Source organism: Suillus fuscotomentosus (assembly GCF_016647785.1).
Source record: "Suillus fuscotomentosus strain FC203 chromosome Unknown F5891scaffold_53, whole genome shotgun sequence".
NCBI lineage: Eukaryota > Fungi > Basidiomycota > Agaricomycetes > Boletales > Suillaceae > Suillus > Suillus fuscotomentosus.
Window position 1 is genome coordinate 1 of NW_024539565.1, and position 25,728 is coordinate 25,728.

Below are 25,728 nucleotides of genomic sequence, written 5' to 3' on the forward strand. Positions count from 1 at the left end.
CAGGTTCAAGCCAGCGTAGTCACATGCGGCTCTCAGATACTCTCTGGCTACTACTTCTTTTTTTTACAATGGTTTCATGTGGTGCTCAGGGTTGCTCTTGGGAGAGCCTGAGGGTGACAGACAACCGGGGACTGAATAGGCATCGCACAAGTTGCCGCTTTTTCAAGAAATCCAGCGTTCTTGCAACTGAGAGAAGACTACAGCGAGCGAGAAATGCAACCTCGGCAAATATAGCTCTGAATCTGTCCAACCATCATTGCAAGTGAGTAATCTTTCTCTTCGAACGAACGGAGCCCTCCCAGTTCAACGACTGATTCTTAACTCATGTCAACAGAAAATCTTACCGGCGAGGACTGGGCTTGTAAGGGCCCATCTAAGACCAGTTGCCCCTTGCAAACCCATAACAAAGCTTGGATCTGTTGAAACTCGCGTGTTACCTGGTGCCCCAGGACCCGTGGCCTCGCAGCACTCCAACTCGGACTCAGAAAATGAACGAAACGATGTTCTAATGGACTTGGAGGGCCCCGCTTTCAGAAATACATTCGAACTTGAACATAATATCTTGGGTCCGTATTTTGTAGTATATGCATCTACTAATCATGATGTTTGCTGATCACTTGACTATTCAGAGGAACCCGCGCTTCCCATGAGACGGATTCCGAGGGCCTTTTCAAGTCGATGATATTGACATTTGGCCGAAGATTTCAACGACGTCATCCTTGATGAAGTCGGTGTCCCGTCACCTCAATCCGATCCAGAATTCAACGTATCGTTTAACACTAAGAGACACACTCCAAACTGCCTTCAACTCGTTTGGAATCTGCCGCATATACCCTCGCCGTCCTTCCTTCGAGCCCATAATTCTATTGTAGTCCTCATTACTCGCTAAGGTCTTGTCCGACAATCGTTCAAGGACCTGATTCCCAGGTCTTTCCGCCACCTTACCCGTTTTCAAATATGTCTGTCTATCGTCTTATGACCTGGATGAGTTCAGGTAGCCACCGGAAATCGGAGACTGAGGTCCAACGCCTCATCAAAGATGTTGTACAGGCAGACTGACTTCGACGTCAAACATTTTGAGGAGTTCTCGGTGAGGAGAAACTTACGAAAATTGGATAGCATAGGGGGAAAATTTTACTGTCCCAGATGACTGGATTGAGGCTGACGGTCACTATCGACATCCCTATGAAGTGCAGAGAGCAGGAAGGACCCTCAAAAATATACTGTTCCCGGGTTTCATTATCGTTCTCCCTCGTTGAAGTAATCCGCGCTGCTTTTTCATGATATCCAGGCAGGCGCATTCCACCTCATGCCTTTCAAACGGCTTTGGAAGGATCCATTGGACGACCGTCAAGAACGAGTATATGATGAACTCTATGCCTCTGATGCTTGGCTGCAAGCTCAGGACGATTTGCAGAAACTGCCGAAGGAGCCTGGTTGTTCGTTAGAGCGCGTCATAGCAGGTCTCATGTTCTTTTCGGATGCGACTCATCTTGCGAACTTCGAAACTGCGAAGGCTTGGCCTCTGTATCTGTATTTCGGAAATCTGACGAAGTACGTACGATCATCGCCCCGATCTGGAGCATGCCACCTAGTGGGATTCTTACCTTTCAGTGAGTCGTCTTGATTGCCAGGTTCTTGTGCAGTTATTGACGTCAACCTGTTAGCTTCCAGACGGTGTCAAAGATACGTTGAGCAAATTGTCTCGTATATCAAAGACTGGCATGGCCGCGCTTCATACCCATTGTCGCCGGGAATTGTTTCATGCGTGCTGGGATATCTTGCTCGATGAAGAATTCCTTCACGCATATCGCCACGGTATCGTTCTGAAATGTTCTGATGGAGTACTGCGGAGAATTTTCCCCAGAATCTTCACATATTCAGCTGACTATCCCGAGAAGTGCATTCCTTTGCCTTACTTAAAATCGTTGACCATTCATGATTTTCCAGGGTTTTAATTGCGACAATAAAAGACATGGGCTTGTGTGCATGTCCTCGCTGTCTGACACCGAAAAGCTTGTTCGGTTCACTCGGCTTACTGCAAGACATGAAAAGTCGAATGACAAATCTCCGAGTGTACGCTATGTCGAAAGTTCTCCAGGCGCGTGAGTTTATCTATAAGGGCGGAAATACTGTAGATGGTTTAAAGGTTGAGCACACTCTCGGAGAGGGTTCCTGGATACCAACTATGGCAAGTGCAAGCAGTCCCGCGTAATATTCAATCAGCTGAAATCACCTACTCGTAGAATCAATTTGTCAACAAGCTTGGATCGTTCGGCTTAGACCCATTCCGCATGCTTGTCGTTGACTTCATGCATGAATGCGAATTGGGTACCTGGAAGGCTCTCTTCACACATCTTATCCGGCTACTTTATGCGCTTCCGGGAGGTAATCAGTTGGTTGCAACTCTCGATAGCAGGTATGTAGGGTTCGTATAGAGTACTTATATATACTAACACATCGACTGTCGATTTCACAATAGATTTCGCCAGGTCCCCACATTTGGGAATGGTGTAATCCGAAAATTCGCGAACAATACCTCCGAGATGAAACGGTTAGCCGCGCGTGATTTTGAAGACATCTTACAGGTTTGTTCATTTGGTTTTTATTCAGCTCGCTGACATGTTCTCCATCATCAGTGTTCTATTGCGGTCTTTGAAGGGCTATTCCCCGCCGAGCACGATGCAGTCGTGCAGTCTCTGTTGTACCGATTTGCACAATGGCATGCACTTGCCAAGCTCAGGATTCAGTCAGAGTCCACCTTGACTTTTCTCGACGAAACATTCAAGAGACTTTCCCAGAAATTGCGCAGTTTTCAGCGCGACACGTGTGCCGCCTTCAATACTATAGAGTTACCGAGAGAGAAAGCGGCTCGGCAACGCAGGATTGCTCAGCACTCCGAACTCAACACCACCTCTGCAGAATCAAGCCAACCCAGGGTAAAGAAATTCAATCTCGGCACCTACAAGTTCCACGCGATGGGCGATTATGTGAGAACTATTAGATTCTTCGGCACCACTGATTCGTTCACAACTCAGATGGTAAGTACCTGACGCATTTTACTGTTAGTGTGAATTCAAATCTGGGCAGGGGGAGCTTGCACATAGAGCTATCAAGGCCTTCTATCCGCTGACCAGCAAATTAGATACCCCAACACAGCTAGCTAAGCACGAGCGCAGGCGCCGTGTCCTTCAACGTGTGGCAGAAGCAGGAGGCATATTCTCTGCTGATAGTCAATCGTCCATTGATGCCTCCTCCTCGATATCCTCTGATCAGCATCACCATATCGCCAACAATCGGAGCAACCCGGTCGATATATTTGCATTCCTTCGAGAACACCATGATGATCCGGCCGTCAAGGTAGAAGTAACATCGAAATATGTGCACACCTTACACGTTTCTCATGATTTTCATTAGAACTTTGTACCCAAACTCAAGGATCACATCCTTTTCCGGCTGCGGAAACTAGATATTAGCTATTGTGATCACACGTTCACAAATGAAGAACGCAACACGGTCATCATTCCAAACCACACAATCTACTCACTCCAGACGATGCAGGTACATTATACCACGTATGACCTCAGGCACGAATACGATACTGTCAACCCTAGAACGCATGCTGATGTCATGGTGCTGTCGGGGGAGACAACGCCCAGTCACCCATACTGGTATGCCCGCGTACTGGGTATATACCACGTAGAAACATGGCTCACCGATGTAAGTCAACCTGTCAAGCAACACCTCAACGTTCTCTGGGTCAGGTGGTTAGCACCACCGCAGAACCATGAATCCGGCTTGAACCGAGCTCGTCTTCCCAAAGTTGCATTTGTGGAGGAATCGGACTCGGACGCATTCGGATTTCTCGATCCGTCACAGGTGATTCGAGGAGCTCACCTGATTCCCGCCTTTGCATCGGAACGTGGAACAAGCGCGCTTCGCTACGGGAAATCATTAGCGCGTCCTGAGGGAGAGCTGGATGATTGGGAGGAACATTACGTGGGGATGTGAGCATGTATATTACTTCCTCCTGTGATTTGAATTAACCTGGACATTTGGGTCAGATTTGTTGATCGCGATATGTTTATGCGATATACCCACTTTGGTATTGGGACATCCAGTAATGATTCGCAGGATAACTAGAGATTGCCTTAGCTCAGAGCCACCAGCTGGCACCATGGATATAGACGATGAGGGGATTAGTGATGGTGAAGGTCTCGAAGAATTTGATGATGAACAGGAGGAGAGTGATCATGCATTTAGCGACGAGGAGTTGGGGGATGGAAATGAAGGAAGTGATGATGATGAGTTTGACGACCTTTCTTTCTGAATTTTTAAATTTCTTAATAAGTTTCACCGAGTTCATACGAAATGCGATCTATTGACTGGTCACCGTTATTATATTATCATATTAACTTCAAATGTGAGCGTCTGGACATTTGACGAGCTGTCACTCCCTTTAGGGCAAGACACGTGTACTAATGTTTACACATATTTTGCACGGTGCTTCGCCGTCACATTCAGTGCGCATAGGCTGGTTATCTCCAGTCATGACTGAAGCTCGTTCTGAATCTGTGGTTGGGGATGATTTGAATTTGTGAGTTCTTCATTGTGCTTAATGAACTTTTCACTTACATGTCCAGGGCTCCGATCAGCAACTCTCGTAGCCGTTTGAAAGGCAAGAGAAAATGCTAGTAACTCTGTCAAACATCACGTTGCATCCTTTCTAACCAAACTGTTCAGAGGAAAGCCTCAATCTAAGTGCAGGAAGCTCAGAAGGACTAAGCATCTGGTAAACCAGCTATCCACGATAAGATCATAATGGATCATATTAGATGCCAGCCACGGTGGCAGGAGTCGGATATTAGCGCCCGTGAGTTCACTACAGCATGCTTGTTATCACTTCTTTCAGACTTACGAAGATGTCTCTATCCCAGGAAACCCTGTTTCCGACCAAAAGCAAAAACAATGAGTTGGCTGTTACAGCGCTCGACAGTGCGATCGCTAACCACGGGGATAACAACAACGGTATTCATTTTCTCATATTTTTCATTCCATGACTCATGGAGGACACAGCCATGGTCCTCACAGTCTAGTCCACTTGGAACCAGCGTCTTCTACATCTAGCGTATTTCAGCAAGCTTACAGCCAGCATCTGCATGCCGGCTCGTCCAACTTGAACTTGGCCCAGAGCGCCCCGCAGGGACCAGCTTTTCTCCCAACCTCCCTTTATCCGACCCCTTCTAACCCGAGCACAAGTCAAGTGGCTTCTGCCTATGGCTATCGTGATTCACATCCTGCAGCTGGTAACTGTAACCCTCAGCCTTGCTACTCGCGGCAGGATCGGGTGGCAACGAGCAACTCGGATCTAAAGGGAATCATCAAACAGGTTCATAAGGACTCCCAGGGCAAGAGTTGTGCTCGGGGGTTGGTGGCTGGAGCTTATAATCTACCCATTCAAATTTTGTTCAAGAACACGAACAATATTGCACAATCGCGCAGAATCGAAGCGTCAGTATTGCTGTCGAGTTATGATTTTCTTGATACCATCGTTTAGGTACGCATATAGCATCTCAACATTACTCTGCTCATATTTAATCTTCACTTCAGCGGATCAGGAATGATGGGCAACTCCAGTCATTGACGCGTGCGGCAGACTGCTCTGCCCGCTGAGTTAGACTGAAACAACCTAACGTAAGTATCTCACTTAGGATCTTACGCGATACTGACTATCCGCCAGTGTCAGTCCAAGATTTAGCATTCCCGTATAAACAATACACGGCAGATCAAAACGATCTGGAGAAGGACCTATCCAAAGCACTCTTTTGCTTCAGGTCAGTCATTCCGGAGTAGCTCAACAAATTTCTCATTTTTGGAGGCCTTTAAAGCCGTATTCACATTTTGGAAAGAAAGTCAAGACACGTGACGCAAATCATCAAGATACAGTCACACCGCGTTCGTTCGCTTATGTATCATGTCAGGTAAGTAGTAATAACTTCTAATTGATTTGCGGAGTGATAATATGACACAAGTTGTGATTTGTTCTGTCCACATACTACAGCTACCTGCTGCCAGTGGGTAGAAAGTGAGGCTTCGCCGCTCTCTGATATACGAGACAATTTGCTCAACATGTCTTTGACATTGTCTGTCGTACTGCAAGTGATTCCTACGTATTGCTGGTTGATCTTCACATGAATATTGTATCAGACAGGTTCATGTATTTAATCTCAATAATGCATCATCGGACCTAGGACCCCGAGTGGGCACATCAAACGGTTTGGCGGGAGCTCATACTCTAACTAGTCAAATCCACAGACGTTCGTTACAGTGTTACGTCAGGTATTCGAAGACGTGACGTTGATACCACCAATATCTCCCGACACAGTCGCATCGCTATGCTATACTTCAGTATGTGGCTTTCGTATTCCATTTTGAGCATCACCAACCATGGATTTTCAGGGCACTGCCAGCCAACCCAAAGGTATGGAACATCCCTTCTCTGTCCCTCTGACACTTGCTCATCAGATATGGTACTTACTCACGGGGATCCTTGCATCATCCGCATATTCCAACATGTTTGGTATGGAATATCCTTCAAATGGCAGCGTTCTCTCTTACTTACCTTTGGCTCATATTTATGAGGTTTGTTTGACCTCGCTCACCTCGTCTTCTATGCTGACTTCCTTGCAGCGTGTGGTCGAACTCGCAACCTTGGCCATCGGTGGATGTCGAGTTTTCCACTGGCGATAACTTGCGTCTCCTGGAAGATGCGCAGATGTTAAAGCCTCACTTTTTCCCAGCTATACCTCGCCCAGATGCCTTCCAGCCAAACATGTCATTTGCCTTTGACTTTTTACACGTCGCTTCATACCGTAGACCAGGTGTCACACCAACAATCTTTTACCTTTGATGCGACATTATCGAAACTCATAGGATTTTGCCGTTTAGGCGTCGATCACCCAGATCACATAGTCGGCCCAGACTATCCCGTCCTCAGGAAAAAAAACTCGAGCAGATGAACATATTCCCGTTGCTCTCAACCCCTTTAGGTCCTTGTACTCGAGGTGCTGGCAGTGTCAATGATCGTATCTGGAACCTCCCTCCTAACCCCGAAAAACCATCCCGCCCCCGCCCGAACGTACTAAGAGTATTGAATCGAGTCCATCAGTCTGCCATGGCTGCTGGAAATGTCCCTGGACTGAAGGGCGCTCTCTTCCGGGCAGCTGTGCGGCAAAAACTTGACCAGTATCATGCCACAGGTGTCAGTACTTACCCATTCTGGGACGCCCTTGTCTTCCGGAAGGTATGTTCTCATTGACCCTCTTACGTTCCTAGTTACAACTTGATATATCAATCAAAGGTTCGTGCTGTGTTCGGCGGAAACTTGCTCCTTGTTAGCAAGGGCTCTCCACCTATCAGTGCCGAGGTTATTTACATTTTGAAGATCGCACTCTTCTGCGAAATTATGGAAGGTACGGTCACTTGTTTTCGATTGTTAATCACATCTGACAGACGGGTCAGGTTACGGAATGACTAAGAACTGTGGTGTCTGTACACATACGTTCAAGGCAGACCGTAATTGTGGAAGAACCATTGGTCTTCCTTATCTTGTGAATGTATTGAATTGGTGGACGTGTCTTCCATGAACTACACAGTCGAGGACAAGCCCAATTCTCGAGGCGAACTTTGTGTCCGTGGCTATCTTGTTCGCCATGGCAAAGTGACATGATGGGTCAGACCGTGATTATGAGGGCACGTTTTGTAAGATAACACCCGAGAACCATTGACGTGGCGATCATTAGTTGCATCCCCTTTCGACTTGCCCTCGGTATCAGATGTCCGTGTCAGGGTCATTCATTGACCGAGCGGACAAGGGTACTCGCAACATCACATTTTCACATCTCGCAGCGCTGAACACTATCAAATTATCAAATTATTGAAGATGTCTAATCCCAATTCAACTTCAGTGAGCCTAAGGCAAGCATCAGAGGTGACCATTTCACGCGCACGTGTCCTTGAGTCCCCCCCACTCACAGCCTAGTCGTAGAACTCCAACGCACAAGTATCGAAGATATCGAGGTGGCGCCCAAACTTCAAGGTAGCGATCTTCCCGACCCATACAGGATCCGGGTCGGTCTCAAGACAGACGATGAGCTCTCACAGCTTCGTCGTCGTCGTAGGACTGGTAAACGACTCGAGAAATTTCATAGAAAGCAGAATGACGTGAGTTTTTCTCTTATATTGTATTGTTTCTATTCCGTGCTAAAGGGTAAATGATTAGCTCATTCAATCATTGCTGAAGCCTATGGAAGAACATACACAAGAGGCGAGAGAAGATGAAGCGAATTTCCCTTTTTCTGTAAGGAAGTGCTGCGGAGCTGCCCATCTCCGCTAAATTAATCACGCATTCAGGTCAGGGTTGCAGTCTGGGCAAGTCTCTGTGCCAACTTCATTCTCTGTGTACTTCAGCGTACGTCTTTGCAATATGTCCATCTTTCTTTCGCTAATTATTTCACACTAGTATATGCTGCTGTGTCGTTCGTCTCCTTATCCCTCATCGCAACAGGGATTGATGCTACTTTCGATTTTGGAAGTAATATCTTTCTATACTGGACTCACAAGAAAGCACTGTCAATGGATATTAACAAATGGCCTGTTGGTGGCTCCCGACTTGAAACCATTGGAAATGTGGTTTACGGTGATTCATTCGTTCACTCGGCGGGAAATCATCTCATTTTCTTTCAGGTTCAATGTTCGTCCAGCTATCAAGTCCTTGAACCTGATTGACATTCTTGCAGCATGGCTTCGGTCAATTTGGTTGTTATCGTTGAATCCGTCCGCGCACTCATGGCTCAAGAAAAAGACAACGGTTTTCGCATCCAGGCAATCATCGCAGTGGCAGCTGCGCTTGGTATGTAGCCTGTACTGGAGCCCTTTGCAATCATTTAATAAAATCTCAAATCAAACAGCGGTCCATTCGTTCTTTTCTTATATTGTTTGGCCCTCAGATCAAAGTCTAGCCAAGTGCAGGTCTTATGGGAGGATCATCGAAATGATCTTTTCATTAATGGATTCGGTAAGACGACTCGCCTTCAAGCAATTCGGTACCCTGAAGCGATCATACTCCCCAGGTATTCTGATGTCTGCTGGAGGAAGTAGATCACGATGGTGTTCGTGACCTCGACCCTTGCATTTCTTGTGAACTTACATATTCAACAGGGCTGGATTCTGCTGGCGCTGTCATTGTGCGCTTCATTCGTGTACCCCCATGAACTTTCCGCTCATGTGATCGCTACAGATTGGCGCTGGAGTCATACTATGTACGAACAATTTGGATTCTTGGCTGGGAAGTCTGCGCCACACGACTTCCTGCAGCTCATCATCCACAAAGCTATGACCTTCAGCGATGAGATTGAGAAAATTGATACTGTACGGGCGTACCACGTAAGTGTTCAATCCCATTGCGTATGGTTGCATATTGACTTGATCCAATGACGCAGAGCGGACCTGTGCGTGCCATTGGTCTGATTAACTTATGTATTGTGTTTGCTGACAGTTTTAACTAGGACTACATCGTCGAGGTGGATATCGTCATGGATGCTACTACCCCGTTGTGGAAGGCACACGATATTAGCCAGCAGCTGCAGGATAAGATCGAGGTGCTTCCGAATGTCGAGCGTGCCTTTGTGCACGTCGATCATGAGACGACTCATGCCCCTGTAAGTAACATCTAATCACATCATTTTCAACCACTCAATTGCTTGTATTTAATAGGGCCACGCGTCAGTTCTAGCGATGGATTGGTATGGCAACGAGACACTCCACAATGCCCCACTCACCAATATGACGATCGACGGCAAGCCTGTTGCGGCCGTGCAGAACGTCGACAACTTCTCTTTTGCGTGAGTCATTTTTCATCTCAGCTTGTTAACAAGAGATATACCTCATCGTTTTACGTTTTAGACGAGTGTATGGTGCTGGACACGAAGTGGTCAGTCAACTCTCTTGAGGGTGATAATATCTGCTGATGCCTGTTATGTTATTGGTAGGCTGCCTTCCAGCCCCAAGCAGCTTTGGAGATTTTCTCGCAGGTTGTTCGCAAGGAGCAACTTCATTCTGTCTGAGTGAATTTGGGAGAACACATCGTAATCTGGTTGGACGTTTTTTGACGTGTTTGAACAGTGGGCAAACGTTCCTTCTGACACCTTTGCACAGGCAGTTGCACCTTCTATGGTGGACCGCAGACAAGGACTTATCGTCAACATTGGATCACTTGCGGGAAACATGTGAGCTCGGTGCAATGATGCAATCTTTTAGCTGACCTTGTCTCACTCTGAATAGCGCTACCCCATGGAATGGATTATACTCTGCAGCCAAGGCGGCAGTTCACGCACTCAGTGACGTTTTGGCTATGGAATGCAAACCCTTCGGTGTTAAAGTCATGTTGGTAACACCAGGTCAAGTCAGGACAAATATCAGTGCTAACCAGGCAGCCACCTTGGAATTATTCCCCACGTCCATCTACAAACCTTACTTCGATCGGGTGTATGAACGCCTGGATGGTACAAGCCAAGGGGAGCATGAATTCTTTGCACACTATGCGGTTGCAGAAGTACTGAATCCAGACCCTCCAAGTTGTATATTGCTTGGAGTCAAGTCAGATCTTTTCGAATTCCTCTGCTGGTTCCCTCGTTAGCTTGTCCCCTGGATTTTGAGATCGCGGATGGTGTGGAAGAAGACAGTATCACAAGCGTACCTCGCTCCCGTGTCACTCAGAAACGCGAAATTTGTGAGTTCTCATTCTTGCATTCATTACCACAATTGAAGTTCCTAATCATCATGGTTCGCTTTTACAACCAATCCAGCTCATTCGGTTCCTTCGTTGAGAATCAAGCGTTCCATCAACCATGCCCTCGTTCTTGAACAAGGTCTTTGGCCGAAGGACAAGCAACGACAGGATTCAAGCAAGTCATTTTCAGGACTCTAACGACAATAGAACTTTACCAGACGGAAAATACGAGGCTGTTTCTCCTTTGAACTTCACCGCTCCCGCTCTTACCACCTTGTCAAAGGCTCAGACGGCTAAAGATCATGCTGGATTCTCGTTGTTTCGGCCTAAATCTCGGTATACTCCCCCTAACTCTTCGTACAAACGCACGGAGAATCTTCGTGACGCTGATCGCATGTTTTTACGTGCCAAGTCATGAAAATCGTTGATAACATTCGAACTAACCGTTGCACAGCCTCTTCTCTACGACGTTCCCAAAACAAATGGATTCTCGCAACCGAAACCTCTAATCCGCCCGCCCTCCTACAAACCTAAACACCTTCGACAACTTCGACACGATGCGAGACCTTCGCGCTTCCCTCTCCCTTTTTTTCTGCCTTTTTTTCTCCTTTTTCATCTCTCTTTTCCTCGCCTTCTCGCTCTCCTTCTCCCTTTTCCTCTCGCTCTCCTTCTCCTTCTCGCTCTCCCTCTCCCGCTTCCTCACTTTTTCGCTCTCCCTCGCCCTCTCTCTCTCATTCTCCCTCATCTCTCTCGCAATCCTCCTACCACGATCAATAGAACAACAACGCTAATCTACTACTCAGAGCTGCGCACACAATCGGATATTGCAACTTACATCTTTCTGAGGTCCCATCGTGCAAAGTAAGTGTTTGCGATTGTGATTTAGCGTCGAGATGCTGATTTAGCGTATAGATGCTGATTTAGCGTATAGATGCTGATTTAGCGTACGATGCTGTGCGATGTAGATGACGGCGCCGACTCTTTCCTTTTTCGGCCAGGACCCTCACACTCCAAAGTCTAGAATCGTATCCCGGACCGGAAAACAGGTAAGCCTCTTACTCGTTTTCAGCTCATCCCCGACCAGCAGACTTTTACTTCGCATCTTCGATCAGTACCGTTGCAACTTGGCAAGGACCAGACCCAATCCCAGAAGCCATTCGGACGATCCCTCTGTCGCTCAGGGCCTGATGTCGATGAGTCAGTTTCGTGGCTCCCAGTGGACTATGCAGCAAAGGCTATCATCGATCTGGTCAAGATTCCCTCTCAACGCTTACCCTTGGGTGAGTGCCCTGTTTGGAACGTGATTCACCCAAAGCTTATGCCGTGGACGTCCGTCCTCTCGTATCTCGAACACGCCGGCCTGAAATTTCAAGCCCTCCCGAGGTACAAGTGCGCGCTAGCCTTATTGACGAAGTGAATAACCCGAGCCGGAAGCTGTTGACTTTTTTTGAGAACAAATACGGACAAGAGGAACTGGCTACGCGGTACCCATTATTGACAGTGCAAACTGAGAAAGCAAGTAAGAGTCTCAGAAGTGCACATATCGCTGATGATGGACTGGTGGGGAAGTGGGTAGCTGCTTGGAGAGAGACAAGTTTGTTGGCTTGAGAGCGGATACCACGAGTCATCAGTCGTAGTCTACGCCTTGTTTGCTAAGATCAAAACATGATTATATTCATCTACAGGGTCTCGCGACTATGATGACACGTACCCCATCAATTCACTGATGGTAACAATGACACAATACGAGACCTGGCCCGACTATTGAGAATGCTTGGAACTTTGTTCGCCATTGCCAAAGACACTTTCCATCGAAAAGCTTTATATAGTGTTGCAGTATGGTAGCAATATTACGCAACTTATATAGTCATCTTTTGCCAGGTAATGCAAAACCCAAATGACGGAAAACGCGGATGCTTAACGACTCAGACACAATTGCCCACCATTCACTTTTAGGCTGTAACGGTGCGATGTCAGAACATTGTTGTGACCTCAAATGATGATATATATTTGATGACCAGTGCTAGTGCTACTTTTCATGATAAAGTCATGAATAGTTTTATTATTGAAAAATTATATTACAACTATAAGCATGTTTAAAAACTTGGACACAAGGACGCTACAATACTTTGCTGGTCGCAATGTCGCAACGTCGCAATGTCGTTACTAACCCCTCATTGTAGTCTGAATGAGCGTTCATACATGTATATATATCCACAAGTCAAATTTATCAGCGTATAGATAACTATTTTTGGCGGAAGCAGGATTATATATTTCTATAACTATCATGGTTACAATATCGTGAACTCATGAATTCACTGATGACAGTCTGACAGAAAACAAGGTACCATAGTGCAGTACACTGAAAGAAACAATGTAGTAGTAGCTATATAGTGATGTCAGAAGAAATCCTGGGACGAAGCCAGACTAAACGAGCACGATAGAGCTAGAAAAAGACGGAATGTGAGCAAGGTCCACGTCGGCAACGCCGACCCCTAGTATGCCAAAAATATTGTGACAGTAAATGTGTGACTCATCATATTTGTCACCACCATAAAAATGTTGTCTGCAAGCTCTTACAAGTATTGGATCTACAGTTGGACTCCAACCTCGAGTTCTCTGCTCTTGAGCGGCAGTAGTCTGACGAGACTGTATCTTGGCATCTGCTTTCTGGATCAGATAAGATTTATCTATTTTGTAGTGTATAGCATCTATAACCTAAAAAAGAGTACTACGTTTTGATCAATAGCCATGAACGAGTGAATTCAAGGCAGCGCCTGATGGAATCTGAAATTCATCGGTCCCACTGCTAATCATCTTGCCGCCCTTCCTCGATAGCCGCCCTTGCGCACGGACGACATCTTGCATCCGTTGCTCTGCGTCGCCGACATCATGCTTCGTAGGTTTAGTAGGACGCGAGCCACGACCTTTGGATGCACTAGATATTTTATTTTTTCCGTCAGTAATCGTCTTCGGCGCTTCACGCAGCGCAAATGCTTTTGCCAGGTGACCGATGTGAAGATGCCGAACGTGGAAGATATGCTTCTCGTTCGAGGGATGGGTCGCATATGCTCTCATATGCGAAGTAAATGCTCTCCGAGCAAGTTCAGCGTTCTACAAAAAGGTGTCAACGCATGCTCAACTTCACTCCAAATCGGAATTACCTCTTTACGCCGCAAAATCCACCGCTCGAAAGAAAGTTGCACATCTGTCGCGCGCGCCTCGTACTCGGAGCCTTTTCCACCAAAGCCCTTCGCCAAAACGTTTTCGATGCTTGTTCCTTCGAGAGTGATGTTGACTTTGTCGCTGTCGGAGTTTTCTCCCGTTATATCGCCCTTCATCTTCCCTCCCACCCATTTAACCCATTCAGATTCGCTGGGTGCGACGATGCTCCAAGCTTCACCGCCCTTTCCTGCACGTGCTGTCCGTCCCACTCTGTGCACATACTCGGTCGCACCGCCTTCAGTTGGCAGGTCGTATTGTATGACTGCGCGGACGAGGGGTAGGTCGAGACCACGGGATGCCACGGACGTGCAGAGGAGAATGGACGACGCGGGTGCTGGTTTTTTGGACTTTGAGGAAGGAATGGCTGAGAATCCACGTAGAGAGGCGAGACGGATTGGTGTGGGAAGGGAACCGTGAAGTCGGAAGATTGAGGCACCTGGAAGGAGCGGAGACTGTGCAGCAATTTTATTTTCTTCCTCCACTTTCTCCTCTTCGACAGATTCATCTGCCTTGCTATCTGCCCCGTCTTCGTCGGACTCTGCATGTTCAGCCTTCTCACCGTCCATCGACGAATCGCCTAGCAAGCGCCAATGAAAGTCGACGGAATCTGTGCAGCTGAGGAATACGATGATTTTCGAACCTTTTTGACTTTGTGTCTGAGCGAGCAATGAGCGGAGAAGTGCGACCAGTGCGACAAGACGCATCTTGAGGGGAACGATGACGTATTTTTGAGAGAGTTGTGATGGGGGAGTGAATTTCTCGGTGCTGGTGGTACCTGGCTCGTTGTCGTTTTTTGATGCAGGCGAATCCTCCGCCTTCTCTTTGTCGAGGCCCTTGATTATCAACGGTCGTCTTAGAGTAGTGCCTGCCAATTTCTGCACGTCTTCACGGATGGTAGCCGAACAGAGTATTGTCCGTCTCTCCCGGTCCCAGTCCCAACCCCCAACCTCAAATGTCTTACCGTCCTGAACAGCTTGGAACGCGAGTTTCCTCCTCCCATCCAGACCCTGCACGATCCCTTTGATGGTATCTTCAAACCCAAGCTCCATCAAGCGGTCCGCTTCATCGAGAACTAACCATCGGCACTTTCCAACGTTGAACGAAGACGTATTTTGCAGGTGGTCTAGTAGGCGACCTGGAGTCGAGACAAGGATGGGCACACCTTTCCGTAGACGCGCCTTCTCGTGCGCACGAGTTGCGCCTCCACTTAGCAAACCAGAGACTAACCACCGGGTATAACGTGTAGAACTCTCCGTATTCTCCTGTTCGCCGTCTGGGCGTAGCCTAAGTGTCAATAACGCCTCCAAGACGTCGGATATTTGTTTCGCAAGTTCACGAGTGGGTGCGATGATAATTGCGAGCGTCCCTATCGAGCGGTCGATGTAAGAGTGTGTACTTAGGGGGAGAAGATCCTGGATTATGGGTAGGAGGAATGCCATGGTCTTTCCGGAGCCAGTTTGCGATTGTATAAAAACATCGCGTGCATCCGTGTCCTCGGAAGAAGGTTTCGTGAATATAGGAAGGGCAGCACGTTGAATGGATGTCGGTTTCGTGATACTCATCTTGGATTGTAGGTGAGCGACAAGGAGAGGATGAAGACCCAGGTCCGCGAATGTGGCTGAGCCGGTCAGTGGTGCATTGCTCGGTTTAGAAGGTGCTTTTTGGACAGCGGAGGGTATGGGGGCCTCAACTTGAGGGTTGTACGAGAATAGAGACGAGATTATCTGAGTCGGAGGCCTAGCTGGAAGTGCCGGACGGTCCGTTGCGGGGGCTTTGGTAGCAGGCGGGGGGATGTCAGGTCGCATCCGCTTTGCGGGACGAGGATGGTCATCATCATCGCTGCCAGGATGATGGTCAGGCTGGTCGGTCCTGCGTTTCTGGACTCGTTTAGCCTTCAACCTAGGCTATGATGATTAGCTGCATACATGAAATCAAACTTCAGCTCACCTGTCCGTCCAGCGACCAGATTTTTTTGATACTAGCTTTTTTGGTCCTACAGATGCATCCTCTGCGATGTTGAGGACAAGTTCATCGTCCATTTCCCCCTGCGGCGCTGATATCAATTATTGTATAAATCTCAGTCTTGATCGTTAGAACGGCGGGTTAAACAAAAATGGAATATTGTTCCCACATCTGATAACCTTTCTCAAGTCAAATTAGTCTGGACACGTCTTCCTTCACACCTTTACTACTTCGTTGCACAATGTTCGGTCGTGCTTCTCTTGCGCTCGTTTTAATTTCTATAGCCGCATTTTTCTGTGCGCAATCTGCGGATGCTGCCAAGGGCCCCAAAATCACCCATAAGGTCTACTTCGATATCAGGCATGGTGACAAGGACATAGGTCGAGGTTTGTGTTATGTTGAGACCGCCGTGTGACATACATCTGACGGGGCTCGAATGTTAAACAGTTGTCATTGGTCTTTACGGCGGAGTACGTTGCCTTACCTATTCTGGCAGATATGTGGTTGACTCATCTCCTCGCAGACCGTTCCAAAGACAGTCGAGAACTTCCGCGCACTTGCAACTGGTGTTGGCAAGGATGGTCAGGAGCTTGGCTACGGTTACAAGGGCTCCAAGTTCCACCGTGTTATCAAGAACTTCATGTGAGTTTCTTGTCCGTTGTTTTGTGGACATTCACCTGATATCCTCTTGTCAGGATCCAAGGCGGTGACTTCAGTATGTGTACCATCATTATCTCATGTGTTCTGAAGCCAACTTGATGTAATCTCACTAGCTCGTGGCGATGGCACCGGTGGAAAGGTAATTTGGGACCCGTCTCAGCATGAGCGTCGCTTACGGAGGTCCTACAGTCTATTTACGGCGACCGTTTTAAGGATGAGAACTTGTAAGGTTTCGTGATCATACTCATGTCTTCGACCCTGACGTCTGCTTCAGCAAGCTCAAGCATGCCGGACCCGGCACTCTTTCCATGGCTAATGCAGGCAAGGACACTAACGGTAGGCATGTTTTCTCCCATCATTCATGTCATCTAACATAGTGCTCTAGGATCTCAATTCGTAAGCTTGTGATTGCTCTCAACGAGCTTTACTGAGTGGTTTTCCAGTTTATTTGCACTGTAGTCACCAGCTGGTTGGACGGTAAACATGTGAGTTTGGCGTCAGTTTTATCACCGCATTGTTTGAGCTCTGTCAAAACAGGTGGTCTTCGGAAAAGTCTTGGAGGGAATGGACATTGTATACGCTATTGGTTTGCATTATTTATTACCTTTAGACTCACCAAAGTTCTCACTTCTACTCAAGAGGACGTTCCCAAGGGCAGCAATGATCGTCCATTGGAGGACGTCACCATCTACGACTCTGGAGAGGTTTGTTATTATACCTGTGTGATGTGCAGCGTATTCATCCCACGTTTCTAGCTGCCAGTTGAGCCAGTGGTGGATGAGACAGGAAATCAGGTACCCTTACGCGCTGAGCTATGATTCAGCTGTCTCTGTGTCACTTGAGCTCTTGATGCGAATAAAATGTTGTTGCTTGCCAACAGGACATCGCCACTGTACCCGTGAATTCCGTAACTTCGTCAGCCGATGCTGAATTGCCCGCCTCTACACCCGCCTCACCAGCATCTAACGAGAAGACAAGCCCTGTGGAGTCTACTCCCTCTTCAGTTGTGGATGCCACTCCTGAGGTTGTGGAGGATGTTTCTGGGTCGTCGGAGCGTCTGAAGTACGCTGCCATCTTATTTGTGGTAGTCGTGGTTGGAGTGGGGATGTTTGTTTGGTGTGGTGACAGACTCGGTCGTTTGAAAGGCCTTTTTCAACGTGCAGATCGTACACATTACAAACGTGTCGGGGACGAGGATTTGGAGAAGTAAGTGCAGTTGATGTTGACGTTTCGAGTTGGCGGAACATACCAGGTCATGAAACTTGTGCAATGTACCATAGATATATCTTGCTTGACTAACATAACTAGTGCTGTCGTTCCTTCGCAAGTCCGTTGTAGAGACTTCTTTCTCCCGAGGTGGCATGACTCAATGTTCGAACGTCCTTTCCTTCAAGTTTCCTCTTCGTATACCTGCCGTTGCGCCTAGGCTACTTCAATAGCATAGCAAATACTATGTGCATTGGTTATTTTACATGGGTATGGTGCAGATTTTATATGCGTCTCCGTGTGTTCACTGACAAGTGTCTTCGTGAAATCCAGCTCCTAATATAAAAATAGGCAGGCCTATTGTCCTAGTCAATCAAGCAAGCATTCCACGAAATAATCAAAAGTGAAGCCAAAACAATCACTCGTCCCTCGCCTCGTTATCACATTCGATTCTATAATCCGCACTATCGGTGGTGCAATACACTGCTACGTTTGTCACAAAAAGCTGTGACAGCCGGCCACGGAGTAATAACCCGCCCGATACTTCCGGGACGAATGCGAGTCAAGTAGTGCGATCAAAGGATAGCTGCCTATCTTCAACCTGAGGAGAATTTCCTAGGTAGCCAGCACATGTATCGCGATCGCCGAGTGAAGGTTCCGACGTCTGTCCGTTGACTTGCCATGGCGTCAAGTAGGAACACAAGCTGTGCATGTGTGGCCCACCCCTCGAAGATACTTACAGGCCTTGTAAGTAGCATGGAAGAGCACACATACGCCGACGTCGCGAGCGTAATGAGTCAGTGCTTCCTACCAAAAATATAGCGGTGTAGTATGATATTCGCTTGGCAGTCACTGGCACTTCGAAAGCATGTTATTAAATTTGAAAGTTCTAAAAGCTTCTGAGCTAAATGCAAATAGATTGAACATATGTTCAACCGCCGATCTTTAGGTGTGGAAGAAAGAGCTCGGACGTCGGCGAGGTGAGTCCGAGAGAGATGTTGAATGCCAGACATTGAAAATGACCGGGACCTTTGACGCGCCCATCTCGACTGCTACAGCCGCTACTAGTATATGCAGACTTTGGCAATGAACGTTTGAAACACTAAGCTCCGAATGACGCAGCACAAATTTGGAAATTGAGATCACTCGGATCCTCACGTCTTTTCAAGTTACACAGTATCGAGTGTTCAAGTTAATTCAAAAGCGCTTTATTGCCCATGAAGCAGGGCATACTACTACTCCAGGAACAACAACCACATCCACCAAGTCAGCAACGAGCTACATATTGTGCTGTCAGCCACAACACCAATCAGCAAGCGGAAACACGACTCACTCTCCAGATGTGCTCATGAACAGACTGCCAGCTCGTCGATGAGCAGCCTAGTAATTGCAAAACTTGGAATGACCTTGAGGCTATTAACATTGCAAGGTGCATAGGGTGAGCAATGGGGTTGAATCATTGATGCAAAGCAAACCACTCATACTCACCGGATGTAAATTATACTTAAAGTCACCGCAGCAATCACTGTCAGTATCGCAGGTCCCAAATTGGGGACTGCATCTGGCAGTGACAGTCATACATGCTGCCAAAGCACTGGTAATGACGGCGACGAAGGACAAATGCATGATTTATGCGAAGTTATAAAAGCTTTGCAAGAGGGACTCTGAATTACTGAGGTGGACAGTGCTTACCTTTATATCCTGAAAATAGGGTTATGAGCAAAACTTGTAAGTTGGTTTGACAGATCGGTTATGGCAGAACTTCACGGCAAAAGATTTAGAAGAACCTAACGGAGTCCCAGAATGAACGGATAAACAATCCAGAATTCAAACATATTGAACTTAAGAAATACAACCCAAGCGACGGAATTGGCAAGGCTCTTTCGTGACTACTACGCCGGAAGGCCCAGAAAGGTCAGATTTTCAGATAGTAACTCGGAAGGTTGCTACAAAATCGAATGAGTAGCGACAGAATGAAGCTGAAGGAACATTATTCAGTGTCTCCCATACATTCTCATTCTAAAGATCACGGCAGAAATGGTTAACAAGAATTTCATATCCACCGCTATCCGGGCATATGGGAGATCCCCGTTGTCACGGTATAAGCACGAGCCCAAGACCCTTGCCCCTTTTCGTGCGGCCTGGATTGTTGTAAAACACTTTTGCGAACGCTGAACAGATCAATCGATTCAATGGGACTGTTTTGTTGTATCAACAAAAAGTCACCTGTTTTGAGGCTTTCTAATACGAGCTCCATGATTCGGACGTTGTTATCTTGTTTCGCCTAGTTTCCGCATGCGTTAACTTTGCTATCGTGGGCGGCTTGCCTCTGGGCGCCATGTCGCCAAATATACGGGTGCGCTAACCTGTGAATAACATCTGCATCCGACCACTCCTCATCATGTCTACAGTACTCATCTTCTGCGGGAGCTTTTGACTATAACGGCCTTCTGACATTTTGCCCAGGTGTTGCAGATGTTTGTACTGGAACCGCGTCTGATCCTCAGTGTTCGAGAATATAATGCTAAGATTATCGTGGTCAAGTCTGACAAGAGAACATGTGTGACATCCATTGCTTTCCAGGGTGGTGAAGTTCACTGACGGAGACACGTCGACTGGTGGATAGCCTATGCATAGCACGTAAAGCGATCCAAACCAGTCACAGTACTGTGTGGGGAGCACGCAGATCAATAATTTTGTTGAGTTGGTGTTCCGAAGTGATCTGGAAAATAGGATTTGGCCAGGACATGATAAATGACTCCGATGTTGCATTGGCTCTGCAGGCTGCTAACGAATGTTGTATTACATAAACTATCAGAATTGTGTCTCCGAGGAGTCCAGGCCCGGGACACCGCCCTAAGGCTACTAAGATCAATTTCTCAGACTGTCGGCATATGAGTTAGTACTGCATATCTCTTTTGCCTGTATTTGGGTAGATTGTGATCAATCCAAACGTAGACTCTATGTCGTAGTACACCAACCTCCACGGACCTCATACTCTCTCAGACATCTCCAAGCCTGAGAGTCCGATGTATAGTACAGTTAGTACTACCGAGTTAAGTAGGTAACATGACCCCCATCAGCGTATGATACATGCCCTCGCTACTGCCACCATCATCTATCAGGATTCAGGCCCAGGGGAAATAAGGCCACCCTTTTCCAAGTCATATGGCTAATTTCAGACTACCCTGAGTCTCTCTTTCCTAGACGAGTTGCTCAGGCTATGTTTCTTTGTCAAACCCTCGAGATGGTATAATCGTCTACATATACATATCCTGAAGGTGTGTTGTTATCGAGTGACAGATGACGGTTATGGTGTTGATCCTACATGTCACCTTCATGGACATACTGTCATGTCAATCTAGCGCCACGGTGCAGTTGATTGGGCCTTTAGGAAGGTATGGTTCATTATCGCATGAACAAGCAGAAACACATGCCTTGGCCGCCTCTCCATGTGACGTCCCGTCGTCTATAATGCCTAACAATTATCTTGGGTCTTTGGGTGGCCCCGGTCACCATGGCAAAGCAAGATGAAAGATACGCTGAGCAGAAGAAATAGTATACGGTCACATAACTTATTGACCGCAGTGCGTGATTGTACCAAATATGTGTTCTTACTTCTTCTGAGCAGGTCGGCTGCGGTGGTGCACCGAATGAAGGGGTTAATAGTGTACGAAGCTAGAACGGAGTGAGTCTCAGCGTGATGTTAGGACAACGCTGAGGTGAGACGACGTGAGGAAGCGGACTGACGTCATGCGTCATACAGCCATACGAGCAAGGAGCGGGCTGTCGTCCAGCCAACAAATAGGTGTTCACAAGGGGAGAGGGCGTTGATGGGAGCTGTGGCAGCGTGGTAATACTGAGGTAAGAAAAACGTCAAGTTAAGGGGGTAGAGATGATGAAAAGCGATGTTATTAATGTTGTGGGATTCAAGCTTTACAGAGCTAAAGAAGAAATTGCGGATAAGCGCCTGAGTAGGGTTATAAGGAGAAAATCTGCGCTACCCACTACACACAGGATCCACAATGCAACAATATTCCGACGACGAATACCTCTCCAATGAAGACCCTGACGGGGGTGAAGACTCGGAGGGTGAAGGCCTCGACAGGGATGATGACCCTCAATGGGGTGAACGCTCTGATGAGGGCGAAGACCCTGATGACTCGGAGGGCGAGGGTCTCAACAGGGATGACGACCCTCAATGGGATGGACGCCCTGATGAGGGTGAAGACTCTGATGACTCGGAGGGCGAAGACCTCAACAGGGATGACGACCCTCAATGGGATGGACGCCCTGATGAGGGTGAAGACTCTGATGACTCGGAGGGCAAAGACCTCGACAGGGATGAACGCCCTGATGAGAGTGAAGACCCTGATGACTCGGAGGGCGAAGACCTCGACAGGGATGATGACCCTCAATTGGGTGAAGACCCTGATGAGAGTGAAGACCTTGATGACTCAGAGGGTGAAGACCTCGACAGGGATGAACGCCCTGATGAGAGTGAAGACCCTGATGACTCGGAGGGCGAAGACCTTGACAGGGATGATGGCCCTCAATTGGGTGAACACCCCGATGAGAATGAAGACCCTGATGACTCGGAGGGTGAATACCTCGACAAGGATGACGACCCTCGATGGGGTGAACGCCTTGACACTGAGAATGAAGACTCTGCTGGAGGGGAAGATTATTATGATGGCAAATATGCTCACCAAGTCGCTGATCAAGACCGTTACGAAGATGCTGATGAAGAAGTCCGTGGAGACAAGGTTGTTGATGAAGGCTCTGGAAGTGACGAAGACTCAGGGAGTGACGAACGCTCTAGAAGTGATGAGGGCTCTGGCGGTGGCTCTAACTTTGGTTCCAGGTCTAATGGACAACCATCACATAATGTAAGCTTTTGCTGTCAATGTGTGTACTCATTGCAACTTGAGCTAAGTATTTCGTACAGATATTCACGACCGCCTCAAACGCGCATACTGAGTGGCTGCCGACGCAAGGGAATGATAGCGAAGATGGCAACAATGATGACCCATATTCTAGACGCCACCAGTGGCAAGCACCAAACCGTCCACAACCTAGTAACAAAGATGTCAACAGCGACTACAACCTCCACTCCAGACGCCAACCACCAAATCACCCACAGCACAATGAAGATGTCAACGACAACAGCTCCCACCCCAGACACCAAGCACCAACCCGCCCACAGCATACTAACAAAGATGTCGGCAATGACCACCCCCACTGGCACCCCATACGCGCACTAAACCGCCTATTGCACAAGAAAGATGGCAGGAACAATGATCCCCATCCCATCCATCAACCACCAAACCTCCCACCGCACAAGAAAGATAGCAAGAAAAATGATCCCCATCCAAGGCGCCAACCGCCAAACCACCCAGGACCCAGCAATCCTCCCAGACATCAACCATCAAACCACCCAGGACGCAAGGATCTTCCTCGACTACCAGATCGCCCAGGACACAACGACTTTTCCGGACGTCAACCACCGAACCGCCCAGGACGCAAGGACCTTCCTCAACTACCAGATCGCCCAGGACACAACGACTTTTCCGGACGTCAACCACCAAATCGCCTAGGACCCAGCGAGCATCCCAGTCATCAACCACCAAACCACCCAGGACCCAGCAATCCTTCTCCCAGACGTCAACCACCAAACCACCCAGGACCCAGCAATCCTTCTCCCAGGCGTCAACCACCAAACCACCCAGGACCCAGCGATCCTTCTCCCAGACGTCAACCACCAAACCACCCAGGACCCGATGATCCTCCTCCCAGACATCAACCACCAAACCGCCCGCCGCCCAAGAAAGACGGCAACAATAATGATCCTCGTCCATCCAAACTGCCAAAGCCTCCACTCCCCAAGAAAGTCAGTAACCATGATTCCCATCCCGGGCCCCAACCACTGGACCACCCACCACCCAACTCCGAACATGGGACAAAACTCAAGACCCACGCCAAAGCCAATGAAATCAATGGACACTCATTATACGATGATATCAAGGTGAGCTTTTCAGGCCCTCAACGTGTCTCCCTATCATACAATGTGAACTTCCTTGATACAGATCAAAGTCTTGCCGACTGTCTGGAATGCATCTGTTGCTGGTGACCTGCACACTGCTGAAAAGCTGCTGACCCAAGAGATCGACAAAGATGGCAACAAATATGATTCTTGTGCCATTCGTTCAATGGTCAGAGCACGGAGTTCTGAATGGGATAATGCGCTTCAAGACGCAGTCAAGGTCAAACCCTTTGCATACCGTTAGTAGTCTGTTCATAATGGATATGTTGCAGTCAATTGCCATCCAGCCCTCGTTATGGGGATATATTTCCAAGAGCATCGCCCTCTGCGGCAACGGACAGCTATGGGATGCGATGGAAGCTTTCGACCTCGCTATCACATTTTCTAATCGTGATCCGGTTACCATTGATCTTTTACTGTTGATCAAGGTACGCTCATTGTTGTGTTCATAGTCTGTCTGTCATACTAAGACTTTGTCTAGGCTGTTGTAATTTTCAATGCCGGTCGCCATAATGAAGCAATACGGCGAGTTCAACGTCTTGCCATCACTGACCAACGCTCGGATGCACTTCGGTGCAGCATGGTAGATGTGGGTTTTATGTCAGACCCGATGAATTTTCTTATTCTGAAATACACTCCTAAGGCATATCTGCATGTACAGCTTGCTATGATTACTTTCCAGAACGGGCAGTACAGCAAAGCCGCTGATAAACTCACAGCCAGTATTGCCACCATAACAGGTTTGTTCTCGCCTGCCACACTTTTGGAACCTAGGTGGAAAATATTCACGCTGGTATGTCCTTACAAAGCCGTCGAAGACAGCTTTACTCATGGACGATATGTGTTGAACAGCTCTTTGGCTGGGACTTTGATTCTTTATGGCGAACTATCAATCAAAGACGATGTGACGCACTCCTCCATGCTGATCGAGTGACCGAAGCAGTCAAATCTTTTCAATATATGATGAGCATGATTGATGACGATACGAAGAGCGGCTGCCTCGAATGGTCTTCCAGTAAGTGTGTTATTATATCGGACAACCTGAACATCGGGATTCATTTTAATATCGATAAGCCTTCAAGCGAGACTGTATCGCACGATGTGTCGCAAAGGCAGATGAGGCCATTGCCGCGAGCGACTATGAGATGGCTGTTGAACTTTATTCGGCTGTGATCAAGCTGGATCCCTCGCACGACTCCTTTTTTGAACGCCGCAGTACGGCCTATTTGGCGCAAAAACATTATGCGCAGGCCCTTGCTGACGCCGACACGGTGCAGACTATATCTATCATGTTTTCTGTTGATTGTACTGATTACTCCAACACAGGTCATCAAACTCAGTCCTTCCTCTCGTCACGGGTCCGAACTGCGGCATGCAGCACTTCGTGGTGCACAACAATCATACAAGAAAGCAAACGAGACATTTGAAAGCATGCTCTCCAAGTTAAACCTCAAAAATGCTCCTGACTCCCAGATGCGAGGCAAGTCTTGAGTAACTCTTGCACTACCATTCGTTCAACTAACTCTTTCTCCAGCGCTGCGTCAGCAGTATACTGAAGCAGAGCAAGCTATCAAAGAGGCTATTGATACTCATCTGGAAAAGGCGCCGCTTCGTCTATTTAACGTGTCCACTGGGCGTTTATGCAATGAAGATGCACAGAGAAATGACTTCATGCAGAGCAAAGAGTACAGCGAGCTTCTGTATTCATCGATGACGCATATGCCCCTCCAAACGGAGCCCATCAAGAAGGCGGTCGCGAAGTACTTCAGTTGGGTTATGTTATCACATAGGTGGGATAAAGAGGAGCCCATGCTGCACGACATCCAAGGCAAGGTTGTGTACG

The 25,728-nt window shown here is 47.7% G+C and overlaps 8 protein-coding genes across 8 annotated transcripts; 7 read left to right on the top strand and 1 right to left on the bottom strand.

Moving 5' to 3' along the window:
* Nucleotides 1–6,598: 6,598 nt before the first annotated feature.
* Nucleotides 6,599–6,910, top strand: F5891DRAFT_1192728 (uncharacterized protein; the record flags this gene model as incomplete). The annotated part of the gene is made up of 2 exons (XM_041367644.1): nt 6,599–6,642; nt 6,691–6,910. 2 exons carry the CDS (start codon nt 6,599–6,601, stop codon nt 6,908–6,910), a joined length of 264 nt encoding a protein of 87 aa, XP_041222195.1.
* A 925-nt stretch (nt 6,911–7,835) lies between these two features.
* On the top strand, nt 7,836–9,906 carry F5891DRAFT_1130171 (CDF manganese transporter; the record flags this gene model as incomplete). Its single annotated transcript, XM_041364491.1, has 12 exons — nt 7,836–7,875; nt 8,072–8,223; nt 8,282–8,359; nt 8,413–8,470; nt 8,522–8,756; nt 8,799–8,915; nt 8,970–9,076; nt 9,132–9,170; nt 9,220–9,258; nt 9,299–9,444; nt 9,567–9,719; nt 9,775–9,906. 12 exons carry the CDS (start codon nt 7,836–7,838, stop codon nt 9,904–9,906), a joined length of 1,296 nt encoding a protein of 431 aa, XP_041222196.1.
* Nucleotides 9,907–10,206: 300 nt separating this feature from the next.
* F5891DRAFT_1246155 (uncharacterized protein) lies at nt 10,207–10,696 on the top strand (the record flags this gene model as incomplete). The annotated part of the gene is made up of 2 exons (XM_041369807.1): nt 10,207–10,286; nt 10,342–10,696. Coding segments are annotated over 2 exons (435 nt in total), but the record flags the coding sequence as incomplete, so codon positions are not given.
* Nucleotides 10,697–11,754: 1,058 nt separating this feature from the next.
* Nucleotides 11,755–12,397, top strand: F5891DRAFT_1246156 (uncharacterized protein; the record flags this gene model as incomplete). Its single annotated transcript, XM_041369808.1, has 3 exons — nt 11,755–11,835; nt 11,874–12,069; nt 12,105–12,397. 3 exons carry the CDS (start codon nt 11,755–11,757, stop codon nt 12,395–12,397), a joined length of 570 nt encoding a protein of 189 aa, XP_041222198.1.
* A 1,027-nt stretch (nt 12,398–13,424) lies between these two features.
* Nucleotides 13,425–16,182, bottom strand: F5891DRAFT_1280487 (P-loop containing nucleoside triphosphate hydrolase protein). The gene is made up of 3 exons (XM_041370419.1): nt 15,962–16,182; nt 13,954–15,913; nt 13,425–13,903 (listed from the first exon to the last, which is right to left on the bottom strand). Exons 1-3 carry the CDS (start codon nt 16,051–16,053, stop codon nt 13,532–13,534), a joined length of 2,424 nt encoding a protein of 807 aa, XP_041222199.1. The 5' UTR covers nt 16,054–16,182; the 3' UTR covers nt 13,425–13,531.
* On the top strand, nt 16,183–18,107 carry F5891DRAFT_1052430 (peptidylprolyl isomerase B). The gene is made up of 13 exons (XM_041362531.1): nt 16,183–16,362; nt 16,424–16,446; nt 16,500–16,618; nt 16,672–16,691; nt 16,750–16,775; nt 16,826–16,860; nt 16,911–16,972; nt 17,022–17,032; nt 17,080–17,121; nt 17,174–17,222; nt 17,276–17,340; nt 17,392–17,430; nt 17,517–18,107. Exons 1-13 carry the CDS (start codon nt 16,218–16,220, stop codon nt 17,844–17,846), a joined length of 966 nt encoding a protein of 321 aa, XP_041222200.1. The 5' UTR covers nt 16,183–16,217; the 3' UTR covers nt 17,847–18,107.
* Nucleotides 18,108–20,853: 2,746 nt separating this feature from the next.
* F5891DRAFT_1052448 (uncharacterized protein) lies at nt 20,854–21,680 on the top strand. Its single transcript, XM_041362532.1, has one exon. The coding sequence runs from the start codon at nt 21,146–21,148 to the stop codon at nt 21,374–21,376; it is 231 nt and encodes a 76-aa protein (XP_041222201.1). The 5' UTR covers nt 20,854–21,145; the 3' UTR covers nt 21,377–21,680.
* F5891DRAFT_580344 (uncharacterized protein) lies at nt 21,633–25,652 on the top strand. Its single transcript, XM_041372345.1, has 10 exons — nt 21,633–22,731; nt 22,791–23,867; nt 23,929–24,105; nt 24,158–24,313; nt 24,367–24,474; nt 24,529–24,678; nt 24,738–24,900; nt 24,960–25,158; nt 25,212–25,365; nt 25,420–25,652. The coding sequence occupies exons 1-9, from the start codon at nt 21,868–21,870 to the stop codon at nt 25,330–25,332; spliced, it is 3,015 nt and encodes a 1,004-aa protein (XP_041222202.1). The 5' UTR covers nt 21,633–21,867; the 3' UTR covers nt 25,333–25,365; nt 25,420–25,652.
* The last annotated feature ends 76 nt before the right edge of the window (nt 25,653–25,728 follow it).

What these genes read in the sequence shown, in the direction of transcription:
- F5891DRAFT_580344 (XM_041372345.1), top strand. Translation starts at nt 21,868, where the DNA reads ATGCAACAATATTCCGACGACGAATACCTCTCCAATGAAGACCCTGAC. An exon ending in CATTATACGATGATATCAAG is followed by an intron (nt 23,868 to 23,928) that starts GTGAGCTTTTCA and finishes TCCTTGATACAG; the next exon opens with ATCAAAGTCTTGCCGACTGT. An exon ending in CGCTTCAAGACGCAGTCAAG is followed by an intron (nt 24,106 to 24,157) that starts GTCAAACCCTTT and finishes GATATGTTGCAG; the next exon opens with TCAATTGCCATCCAGCCCTC.
- F5891DRAFT_1280487 (XM_041370419.1), bottom strand. Translation starts at nt 16,053, where the DNA reads ATGGACGATGAACTTGTCCTCAACATCGCAGAGGATGCATCTGTAGGA. An exon ending in TCTGGTCGCTGGACGGACAG is followed by an intron (nt 15,914 to 15,961) that starts GTGAGCTGAAGT and finishes ATCATAGCCTAG; the next exon opens with GTTGAAGGCTAAACGAGTCC. An exon ending in GGATTTTGCGGCGTAAAGAG is followed by an intron (nt 13,904 to 13,953) that starts GTAATTCCGATT and finishes ACCTTTTTGTAG; the next exon opens with AACGCTGAACTTGCTCGGAG.
- F5891DRAFT_1052448 (XM_041362532.1), top strand. Translation starts at nt 21,146, where the DNA reads ATGACGGTTATGGTGTTGATCCTACATGTCACCTTCATGGACATACTG.
- F5891DRAFT_1052430 (XM_041362531.1), top strand. Translation starts at nt 16,218, where the DNA reads ATGTTCGGTCGTGCTTCTCTTGCGCTCGTTTTAATTTCTATAGCCGCA. An exon ending in GCTGGTTGGACGGTAAACAT is followed by an intron (nt 17,122 to 17,173) that starts GTGAGTTTGGCG and finishes CTGTCAAAACAG; the next exon opens with GTGGTCTTCGGAAAAGTCTT. An exon ending in CCATCTACGACTCTGGAGAG is followed by an intron (nt 17,341 to 17,391) that starts GTTTGTTATTAT and finishes CCACGTTTCTAG; the next exon opens with CTGCCAGTTGAGCCAGTGGT.